At 51.0% G+C, this 12,022-nt stretch overlaps 1 protein-coding gene across 4 annotated transcripts in view; it reads left to right on the top strand.

Annotated features, from left to right (window-relative positions):
* The first annotated feature begins 6,700 nt into the window (after positions 1 to 6,700).
* Positions 6,701 to 12,022, top strand: part of CLYBL (citramalyl-CoA lyase) — a 170,801-nt gene continuing 165,479 nt past the window's right edge. For all 4 annotated transcript variants that reach the window (XM_064440635.1, XM_064440637.1, XM_064440634.1 and 1 more), the window contains exon 1: positions 6,701 to 6,786. In XM_064440635.1, the coding sequence (XP_064296705.1) occupies positions 6,719 to 6,786 (68 nt within the window). In that variant the 5' untranslated portion in view covers positions 6,701 to 6,718. The remainder of the gene's footprint in view (positions 6,787 to 12,022) is intronic.

Here is a 12,022-nt window from a genome sequence, read left to right as displayed (position 1 = left end):
TGCTCAAGTAACAGCCCCACTCCAGTCCAGTGAAAACATCTGCTCAATGTAGAGCACCAAATAAAATGTGGGGATGTATAAGGAGTGAAGAACAAAACCAATACTGAAACCATGCCACTTCTTGTAGGAGACCACCTGCTCTCACCTGGAGGACTGGCAAGCACACCTCTCAGCTTCAAACCCCCTTACAACCCCTGTCTCCCAGTTGTTTCCTCCTTTTTCTTCCCCTCTGATTCTTTCCAGCCAGTCTTGGAGCACCTGGGGACTGTGCCGCTTCCCAGCATGAAAATATTTTGACTTTCCTGAATTCTAGTGACTCCTCGCAGACACTTCTCAGGGATCTTCTCCCAGAGCTGCACAGCACGTAACAGTGTCCGAATTGGATGGCAACAAGCATTCTGCGTAATGTCCTCCTGATGTCTGAAAACAGGCCTCCCGTACTGGATATCATTTATTGAGCATTTTATTTGATTTATGGCCGGACCTGTTCTTGTAGTTTCTACTCCCTGCAGCTTCACCTCAGCTACTGGCCCTTCATTTTTTCCAGATGTTTCTCCCCTTTTGACTTTCCTGTTCCATCTGCTGGTGATGCTTGCCAACACCTCACTCAGGGAAGGGAAGGGTTTGATTTCAGAGGAGGAGAACTGGACTTGGACAAGCAACCTCTAAAGATCATTTCTGGTGAGCTGGTTGTGCTGGGCAAGGAGTATTTACTGAGGAGTTTCCTGCGATCTGGGGAGGATCCAGATGCATAAGGCTGTGGATTTCCCCTGGTTCAATAAGACAGGAGGAATTGGCTGCCCAAGCTGTGCTTTTGAGGTGGTTGAGAAAGCAAAGCTGGGGTGCTCCAGACCCTTCAGGACTGCAGAGAGCGCTTTTCTTGGCAAAATGATCCTGTATATATACCAGGGCTACTCAACCCATTTTCACCAAAATCCACTTTCCATCATGCCTGAAGCATCGGCTCTGGATGGTGGATTTATGATGGATTAAAACACTAAACCACTGCTAGGACACTTAACTGAAACTTGTTTTAAATGTAAACAAAGTTCAATATATAGCAGCTATGCATGCAAGGTTGTACTTGCAGAAGGGAGGAATGCTTCTGCGTCTCTCAGCACCTCTGCAGGGTTACATATCAGACACCAATATGCTGAGTTTAATGACAAATGCAAGCCCTGAAGCAATATTTAGTGGTTGAAATGGTTGAGTCACCATGGTGCACTTGGCAGTGCTGGGTTAACAGTTGCACTTGATGACCTTAAAGGTCTTTTCCAACATAAACAATTCTATGATTCTTTGATTCTATGACATGACGTGCACCGCAATTCTGTTAAACGTAACATAAACAATGCATTGGCATTGGAAAATTAATTTTTCACCCATGAAAGCTATTCAGTGTTTACTGGCTTATTTCTAGTCCTGTATCAATACAGTTTTGGGGGAACTTCCCTAGGTTTCCTTGTTGCTGGAAAGCAGGTTCTTCCTTGGGCTCTCCTCCTCCTACAGGAGGAGACAAATTGTCCCAGCAGCTTCCCAGGCCCGGCTGCGTCCCTGCACATGGTGCACTGTTGGCTCTGTGCAGAGCAGCAGACCAGGACAGTTCTCCCAGGAGATGGGTACACCCGAAACAGGCAGGAGATGCAGACAACATTAGGCTGAGCACATGTGGACCTGGCACCTGCTCCATTGGGGCACCAGGTGCTACCACACACCTCACAGACTCCACGGTGGTGGAGGATGGGGGTCCTGCCTGGCACAGGAACAGAGAGTCCAGCTCAGCTTTCCACTGCTGGTAGGAAAAATGAGGTCTCAAGCAAGGAGGCTGGCAGTGCCATGGGCTGCATTTGGTAGCCTGCCCATAGATGTCCAGTGCCACGTGAGGTGCTCTTGGTGCATCTTGAACAGATGCTGGGGCTCAAGAAGGTTCCAAGTCCTGTGACATATCTGCTGCCTGGCACAGATGTCTCACATGGCACTTAAGGGCTTATATTTAAGTGGCTGGATTGAGCTCTTCAGGGATGTCACACCTTGTGTGAGGTCCAGGCACTATTTATGGTGGCCTGGATCCAAGGAAGTGTTTGCTGTCTCAGGCTGTGTCTACACTACCAGTAGGTCCAAAGCAGTAGTGTGGTTTCAAAGGGAAATCCACCATTGCACTTATTGTGCCCTGGGTTGGTTCTCAAAGCATCTGTGAAGTTCAGGAATTGGATGCCTTTTGAAGGAAACTAAGCTAGAAACTGCGCTCCAGTGCCTGCTGTGGTGCACCAGGGCCCAGGGTCTAGGACAGGGGTGAGCTGCACTATCATGAGGTCTCCTAACACGTATGTGCCAACATGGTATAGCTCTTGGGCTCTCAGCAACTCCTGGAACATCCTAAAATAGTTCTTGCACTATATATAGGGCAAGTGTGCCTCCCTATTAGCCTTTGACTTCTTGTCCTCAGCATTTTGTGACTCCCCTACTCCTTCCCCACCCATTCACACCTTTCTTATGGCTCAAAAATCCTTTCTCTTCCTTTCCTTGCCCTTGCTTAACCACCTATATTTTTAATCACCTTTTCTATTATCTCCTTAACTCACCATCCAGGCCAAGTCAACCCCATCACTCTTCCAGAAAAGCCAGTGAGACCCAACCAAGGTCCCTTAGGAGACATCACTGCTGGTCATCACGCTGTGAGGCCAAAGGCGGTTTCTCGATGGCCTGATGATCCATGGCAGTGCTGTGATGGTGCTAACCTCCCGGCTGCTGCTGAGTACGAGAAGGCCACGTAAAACTGAAGACAGTGTTCTTCAAGAGTCAGGACACCAGCTGGGTTAGCAGGGAAGAGGTGGCCTGGCAGGTATGCTCCTGTTGCAGGAGCTTGAAGAGATCTTCTGACATCAGTGTCCCACCAGCCCCAGGGACGGCCACGTGGCAGCATCTGGAGGGGAGCACATCCTCTACAGCTTCTTCTACTTTTCTCGTGCAAAAATACCTGCTCTAGTCACTGATTATACCATTAAGAGATCATTAAAGAATTAGAAAATGAGCATAGAACAATGACAACCATATCTTCTTCCAGAATATTTGGTTTGCTCTTTCACAGCAACCTCATGCTTTCAACATCTCAGAAGATACCAGACCACCATTACAAAAAATGTGTTTGAAATATAACAATTGAAAAAATAGCGTACGTGTACATGTACGTTGTAGCACTGAGGTTGCTGTGATGCTTTACTGAAATAAGGAACACTGGTAGGCAGTTATCTTTTTTTAGCCTATTTTGCCTAGTCCTTTAGAACTGCAAAATAATTTTCAACAGTGCAGTCTATGAGTCATTTGATCTTCATAATTTGTTTTCTGAGAAGCTGCAGGATCGCGCTCTCAGATTCATTTCTGCGTGTCATTATCACACATTCAGCTGAAATATTTGTGTAGATGGGGTTTTGCCAAAACCAAAAGCACAGACAAAAGTATCACAACACTGACTACAAGCCCCAGCTGAGCTCAGCGACCCTGTTCCCCACGTACTCTTCCTGTACATTCAGCCCTGGGGACTTAGCCCCAAAGATACTGCTGCTATAATACTCACATCCTCATAAGAACCTGGGTGCCTAACTCCTGAGGATGTCAGTGGGAGTTAGGCTCATAAATACCTTCACAGCGTCCTGGAAAATGCTACAATTGGCTTAATCGAATTCATGGAAAACAGCATCTCTCAGAAGCTTCCTACTTTAAATGGGCAAGACAGATGAACAGTTGTTTTCCCAGAATACAGAAGGGAAAAGGCGGTAATAAGACTTAATTGACCTCCCTGTGCTCCTATGAACATTTACAAGTTTGAAGGGGCATATGTCATTTGGAAACAAGCAGGCCAGGCTACCCCAGGCTTTCCGACACTGGTTTATGCAAAACCTACACTCAGGTACTCGTGCTGACAAACGAGTGTTTGGAATTCTGACAAAACCTGCAAGCTGCTCTGCATGCAGTGGCGACAGCTGACCTGCTGTCACCACACTGCCCTGCCTCCACCTGATGCTGCAGCACTAAACGCCATTGCTGCAAGGGAGACCCGCATTTTGGGGGGTCTGCCCCTGGCTGGCTGTACCCCTGCTCTCATCCTCTCCAAGCTGGCATGGGGAGCCACTGAGAAACAACAGCTAAGAGGGGCTGGCAGGGCCACACACCTCTTTTCTTCCCCACTGCCGGATGGCCTCATGAGAGCAAAGTGGGGAAGGAGAGCATCTTGTGCACCTGGGAGTCTTGGAGTCAGAAAGGGAAAAGGCAAGAGATGTGCTGGGAAGGAAATCCCCTGTCCCTACAGAGGTAAGAGAGGGGCAGCACACAAGTCCCCAGCTCTCCTCCAGCACCTCCTGCCATTTCATCCATCATGGGGAAGAGCTCCCCAAGGAGATAGGATTGTCAGGAGGAGAGGGCAAAGAGAGCGAGGCACTAGCAATGGGAGGGAGAAGGAACAGTCTGTTTCTGTTCACTGGACCTTCATTGAAAAGGGTTAACACTACCATGCTACTCGTGATACAAGGAAATGTTTCTTTGTTATCATGTTGTGTCAGATTCAAGTGGTATCACCCATGACTAGCACGCAAGATTACAGAAGGGAGAGAAGTTGAGCGCAGGTCACTTTCATGCTTCAGCACAGCTCTTCAAAACAGCATATTTCATTTTGCTAGGAGGGGAAACTCACGCTTGCTGACACTGCTTCCCCAGTAAAGTGATGCTAAGCCAGACTGGAAAATTTGTACACAGCCCTCTGACAAAGAAAAGCAAATTGTATGTCAGGGAAAGAACAAAGTTATGCAGCAAAACTAAACGATGCTAGAAAATAAAAAGCTCTTCCATGAGGACCTGAGCTTGACCTGCATGGATGTGAGCCCAAGGAGTACAGGCAGTGGTTTGGGGTGTTGTTTCACTGGCCTTCTCCTGTTTTTATAAAAGCTACTGAAACTGAGTGTCTTGGGGATCTGTGTCTCGTGGCCAGACTTGGTCCAAAATGGGCAATGTGTTCAGCAGTCATGGGAGGGTAGGGATGGGAGACAATGGGACAGATAGGTGTCATGATCCAGGCTCCTGTCCTTAGGAAACCTGGCTGAAATACCCACATAATTAGAGGAGCTTGCCGGGATTATGCTTTGTGGCCACTCCAGCACATTCAAGCAGCATGGTGAGGAAAAATATGTTATCAGTCTAACTTTGGGCTGATGGAAAACAGATCAGCAGAATCCCTGCTCCATTTTCAGGACCCCTTCCTCTGCAATTTCGTTTCCTTCCTGTCCCTTCCCCTGCTACTTCATATGTTACCTTTGGTGTCCGCTCTTTATCCCCTGCAAGAATGAACCATTTCCATTCATGGCAGTTATTTCCACACAGATGTGGAGAGCAGAAGCATCCTAGCCAGAACTGACCCCTGAAGCTGGAGGCACGTGTGCCAAAAGCCTCTGCTGCAGCAGTGGTCCTGGCCCACTGCTAAGATTCAGTCAGTATTGCCACCAAGTACGTTGCTGACTCTAGCAGCCTCACCACAAACACACACCAACTGTGTTAAGTTTTGCTCTGCCAGTGAGTATACCAAGGCATACACCAGCAACTGGCTAGCTGAAGTTGTGCTACCACAGTGGCTGTACCGGTACAGCTACCACTGCCTGGGACGGACAAGAGAATCATAGAAACATTAAGGTTGGAAAAGACCTCTAGGATCATCAAGTCCAACCGTCAGCCCAACACCACCAGGTCTCCTAAACCATGCCCTCAAGTGCCACGTCTACACATTATTGAACACCTCCAGGGATGGTGACTCAACCACTTCCCTGGGCAGCCTGTTCCAGTGCATGACCACTCTTTCAGTGAAGAAGTTTTTCCTAATATCCAGTCTAAACCTCCTCTAGCACAACTCAAGGCTGTTTCCTCTCATCCTGTCACTAGTGACTTGGGAGAAGAGACCAACACCCACCTTGCTACAACCTCCTTTCAGGCAGTTGTAGAGAGCGATAAGGTCTCCCCTCAGCCTCCTCTTCTCCAGGCTAAATAACCCCAGTTCCCTCAGCCCCTCCTCACAAGACCTGCTCTCCAGACCCTTCAACAGCTTTGTTGCCCTTCTCTGGACACGCTCCAGCACCTCGATGTCCTTCTTGTCCTGAGGGGCCCAAAACCGAACACAGCACTCGAGGTGCGGCCTCACCAGCACCGAGTACAGGGGCACCATCACTGCCCCACTCCTGCTGGCCACACTGTTCCTGATACAAGCCAGGACACTGTTGGCAGCCCTGGCCAACGCGACAGCCGGAGGTGACGCCAGGGGCGCCCTTCTGGCCGCGGAGCCGCCGGCCCCCTCACGCACCGCCCGGACCGGCAGCAGCCAGCCTGAGGCAGCCCCGCTCGCCTCCCCCTCAGAGCAGCGCAGGGAGCGGAAAGGGACCCGCCGCTCGGTCCCGCGGGGGGTGTCCCAGGAGTGGGACTGACGCCCGGCGGCCGGGACCGGGAGTCCCGCCCCACCGTCCCATAACGGCCGGTAACGGCCGCAGCACACGCGCGCGCCCCCCGCAGTGACGCAATGCTCCTCCCCAGCCCACGGCCGGCTTGGGCACGTGGGGGGCGCGGCGCGGGAGGGGTGGGCGGCAGGCCTCTTTCCGACCAATCAGCAGCGCGGGGGAGGGGCGGGGCGGCGGGGACGGCAGCAGCCCCAGCCAATAGGCCGCGGGGAGGCGGGGCCGAAGCGGTGATGATGGCGGCGGCGGTGGCGGCGCGGGCCTTCTCGCGGGCTGGGCTGTGCCTGAGGAGGCGGAGACTGTGAGTGACGCCAGCGCTGCGCGCGGTGGGCGGGGCCAAGCGACCCCCGGCGCTGCCCCTCCCCCTTCCCCGCTGGAAACGGCGGTCGGGGGGTTTCCCCCCGCACCGCCCCCACCCCCACCCCTCTCGCCAGGCCGTGGCGCGCGGGGCGGGGCGGGGCGGGTGGTCCGGGGGGGCGGGGCGCTGAGCCACGCAGCGGGAGAGCGGGGGTCCGGACGCGCGGCGTTGGCTTTGCGCTGTTTTAGGGGAACCCGGTGTCGCCCCCTCCATCGATAAACCAGCCCGGGTGGAGCCGAGCACAGATCGCCGCGTGGGGAGAAGCGGGGCTGAATGACATGCTCACTGACGTAGCTTACATGCTCTACTACGTTAAGAGGAGGGCTCCACCGCGGCTTGCTTCTGGAGACCCGCGTGGTTCTGATGCCGGGCGCTCTGCCCGCGGGAGCCTGCCTACACCTCACCTGCGGGCATAGAGCCACCCCTGCCAGAGCCGGCGGCTGCCGGGGCTGCAGGGAGGCTTCCGACAGCAGCGCTTCCAGGGGCAGGGCGGGTATTTTCAGTACTGATACGAGTCAGGCAATCAGGTGTTAATTAATGATAATATTTAAAGCTCTAAATTCTTGCAGCGTCTGCTGAGACCCTGGTACTGTAAGTCTTTTACTGTTGACTGACAAAAGAGTTTGCAGCCTGTAATAACTGTAACGCAGATGTTACCCGGAACTCGCGACGTTGGTGCTGGTGTTCTTGGGGAACCGCGGGGACGGCTGGGCTGGGTTGTGCTCTGCTAGAGGCAGTGCGAAGGGCCCATAAAATCCTCCCCAGTCTTTCTTGCCCACAGTAACACTGTCCTGCATAGCACCCAGGGTCATTTTTTCCAGCCTGCCTCCTTCACCTTACTTTTACAGCCTGTTTCTGGAGAAGATGCATGCATGCACATGCCTTTTTTCCCCCTCCCCCCCCCCCCGTATCGGTGCAGAATCATAAATGCTGTGCCTTACTATGTCTGGTCGTGAGGAGTTTTGAATGTTTATAATGTGGGGAGAAGACTTGTTTATGCAGTGTGAGGGCAATCAAATGATCACATTTATATGTGCATAGCAGCTGTTTGGGGCTGGGAGGGGAGGCTGACCACATACCCCCAGTGAGGCTGCTCTGTTCCAGCGTGGTCAGAAAGGGCTACCTTGGCTGGTGCTTCTGGGATGGGACGTGGCCACCGAGCACTGCAGCCCCCTCGCTTGAGTCCCAGGAGACATGATGGCCTGCCTACAGTGGGAGCTGCTTGCCCCTTGTCATCAGTGCTGCTGTGGAGCCTGAGAGGCCGCCACGCAGGTGGAGACCGCAGAATTTGGGGCATCCAGGCAGTCAGAGACCAGATCAGGATGAGGCATGAGCTGCGCAGCCATGTAGCCATGTGCAGTGGGGAGAGAAAATGCAGGGACGACTTCAAATGTTGGCAATCGATACACGAGTTGGTTGGATTTGATTAGCAGCTCCCTGGTCTTTAGCAGGAGTTGGCAGGTCCTGCCGGGCCCAGACCCTGGTGGCCAGATCCCACAGTGCTGCTTACCACGCTGTCGGGCTGGGACCCTAATTACAGCAGGTACCTCCGATGCGGTGTGGCTGCCTTTCCAGCTGCCACCATCGTCTCTTCATGCAGGTGGCCCTGCCCCTGCGAAGCCGCTGCGCAGTACTCCCGTGAGAATGTGGAGGGAGTATTTGTGTCGTTAGCAGGCAGCCGAAACCTAGGGTACCCAGAGCTGGCTTTGCTTACTTGTGATGTTACAGAGCCTTTTGGGCTTCCCCTGCCTATGAAAGATTTTTGTCTTGTTGGAAAAAGTTCAAACTTCTTCCAGCTGTTTTTTAATAACAAATGCAGCTGTTCTTCCTGTTGTCATTGTTGTCAAGAGCTTCAAATGTGCTTTTAAAGGCAATGCTGCAGCAAAGCATTGACTATGAAAACTTTCTTGCTGACATATCTTTGTGAAAGGTGCTCTCTTTGCTTGATGATTATGCTGTAGGAGAAGTGTGTTGCACATGTAAGCACGATCACCTGTTTGCCCTCAGCTAGCTGAGTACATGTCTGCTTCACGTGTGTACGAGAGGTTTTTTACATGTATTTATTTACATGGCACATTCCAGGCAGATCTATACCCACATGGTCATACTAAATCAATCAAAAGCAGCACTGTTAAGCTCACATCTTGGCACAGATGCCTGCTAGGAACAAAGGAGCCTGAAAGGAGTAATAACCCCGTGTCAGATCTTGTTCAGGGACTGAGCCTATGTCATCTAAAATTTCTAGCACTGGGAGTTTCCTCTCTCCTCCCAGATTTCCATCTTCCCTCCCAGGAATCCATTGCTGCTCCGTCTTGTGTTTCACGCTCCCAAGGTTCTGTCTACTTGGCAAATTAGTGATGATGTTGTTTGTCATGGATTGGACACTGGAGGGTGCTAATGCAATGAGAGCTGAAATTGTTCTAGCAAATTAAAGGGTTCCCCTTTGTTGGTTGTGAAATACTTTTATTCTTTGTTGCAATGTTTAAATGGAAAGACATGAATCGTGGTCCTTACCAGTAGCTGATCCTGCTTGGCATATGTAGAGCTATAACCAAGACTATCAATAAAGTGTTAAGTCTGTGAGGGATTTCTTTCCTGAACTTCTGTCAAAAAAAATCACTCATTTTATGTTCTACATGTTTTTAAGTATGTCTTTCAAGGTTATGGCCTCTGGGTGAAATTTATTTGAAAGTGTGACTTTCTAGTGATAAAAACGCTTTACCTGGCAGAACTGCTGAGCCATATCTGCAGAATCTGCTTTTCTACGTCACTTTGGTCCACCTAAACCAATGCTGTCATGTTGCTGGTGAGGTGAGAACCAGATAGTAGCTCAAGCTGGGGAGGGAGGGGACACCTTGAGCACCACTAATCGAGTCCCCGGCATTTCGATCCTCTCTCTGAGGGATGGACCCTCAGTTTACCTTGCAACCACCATCACCGGGCTGCGCGCGAGGGAGTGTGCAGGATGGGGCCTTTTGTCAGCCGTCGCTGCTAGGTCAGGCAAAGCACCTTGCAAAGCTGAGCCTTAGCTCTGGCATTTCAAATTAACTCAAAACATTTTTGGCAGGTTAAAGTTACGTTGGAATGTCTCACGCTAAAGGAGGCATTACCTGTCTACGCTGCTCCAGCTTTCTGCTGAACTGGGTTTCTGATCTCCTTTGCCCTTGGCAGAAAGACACAGGGCCGACATAAGCTCCCCGTTGTGCGGTCTGGCAACTCCGTACTCGGCATTAAGGACTGTGAAACTACTGCCTGAGCCAGTTCTCATCCTGGCAGCAGCAGAGGTATGATGCCAGCTAATTAATGCTAATGAGAAGCAGGGTCCAAAGCTGAGCGTGTCCAGCTAATCACCGCTGGCACCTCAACTAGTCTGCTTAAAGCTAACGCAGTTCTGGGCAGTCCTGCCCGGTCCTGTACCCGCCTTTGTGGACCCATTAGCTAGATGAAAGCAGGTATTCATAAAATGTGTGAGCAAAACAGCATTGGGTACAAATACACTTTTCTTAGAAGTCTTTCTCCTTCAGTATAAGCGGCAAATGAGCCACTCCTCTGTCTCATTCCCCTTTGTAAATGAATTGGGCTGTCCTCTCCTGGAAAATGTTGTTACTGTGCTGCATTGGTCAGGTTTTGTTGCAGTTTGCTTACATACGGCTGGTTTTGGTTTTCTTTCTTTTAAAAAGATGCATAATTTTTCTCTAAATTCCCCCTTGAACGGAAGGTACAGATGAACATGGAGAAAGCCTGTGGATAAGCAAACCAGAACTTCTTGTCATCCTGTTCTGGCATCATTTGAGATCTGCTGCTCACCTTGCAAACGGATGCATGGCCAGTCACAGCAAAGTTGCTTGACTCTTTATTGGAAGCAGCAGAAACGTAGCCAGCTGAAAGTTTACATTTCTTTTGCAAAAAAGTAGCTTACCAGAACAGGGTCACAAGGGGATGTGGGCAGAAAAGCTTTTAAAATCATTGTAATAACTAGCAGTACTAAATACAGTCTGCTTAAGAGGAGATAATTTAGTCTAAGCACATGATCTGGTTGACCGTGTATTCATCTCATTTACCAGCTTTTAAGACAAGACCATTTCTTCCATTGCACCTCCATGCTTACAAGCAGGGAGCCAGGGTACACCTCCTGGCATCATTTCAAGAACCGACATGCTAGCTGTGGTGCCAAAAGGATTTGCAGCTGTGCATTTTACGTAGGCAGTGTCCTGATTTATCCCGGGAGACCTTTCTCCGGGGAGATGGTTAACGGACCTTCCACCAACCTGCTTAATAGCATTGAATTTAAATGCCGCCAACTGTGGGGTGCCATCTCTGAGGCCCAACGCCACCCCTGCTCCGTGGCTCTGCAGCGGGAAGGAGCACACCTGTTCCCTTGGGGATGTTCTGTGCTGTCCAGCGTTGAGCCTTCACAGACTTATCCAGTCTTTCTTGGCTACTCGTAAAGGCTGGGTGAGTGGGCTGGCCGGTGTTTTCATGCCTTTTGGAGAGATAGGGCTGCTGTGGTTGAAGCCTCTTCACTTAAGAGTCATTCTGGCAGGTAAAAGCCCTTTGATGCCTAGAGCTTTGTAGGATTTCTGCTGATGAACTGGTTGTCTTGAATGCCCAGTGTGGTGGTTGCTCCCATCCTCTGCACATCAGGTGGGCTCCCAGTAGTTGTCTCTCCCAGATCCCTTTCTCACACCTCCCTGAGCTCCAAGCTGCCTCATTTGGAGAGGGGAAATACTGGATTTGCCCTTCTTATTGTGTCAGCTGGGCTGTGCATGGAGTTGTTTCTCCAGCCACTGCCCTTTTCACGCTTCCCCCTCCCACCCCGCGAGGCCGTGGAGCACAGCAGGTCTGCAGAACTTTGACTGCAAGTGGGTCTGGAGGTCAGCTGCGTGGTTACTGAGCCCCGCAGGTGTTGAACAAGTCCCCTTTGTAATTTTCCCCTTATTTTCTCATCGGTGCTATATTTACCTCTCAGGTGTCCCTGTGCCCTTTAAATCTCCGAGCATCACTGGCGTAAATAGGATTTGCCTGTCCTCATGAAACAGTCATCGGGGTGGCTGCCTGCCTTGCCTTCTCCAGCCCTTTGTGGGCTGGGGTTGACCTGTTGTCATGGGCTGAGCAGCCAAACCCACTTTCTTCTCTGCCATTTTAATTAAAAATGGTTGGCATCAGGGGCTCTGCAGCG

Source organism: Phalacrocorax carbo, chromosome 1, assembly GCF_963921805.1.
Source record: "Phalacrocorax carbo chromosome 1, bPhaCar2.1, whole genome shotgun sequence".
NCBI lineage: Eukaryota > Metazoa > Chordata > Aves > Suliformes > Phalacrocoracidae > Phalacrocorax > Phalacrocorax carbo.
The sequence above is the reverse complement of the archived record's forward strand: the minus strand, read 5'-3'. Positions and strand labels throughout refer to the sequence as shown.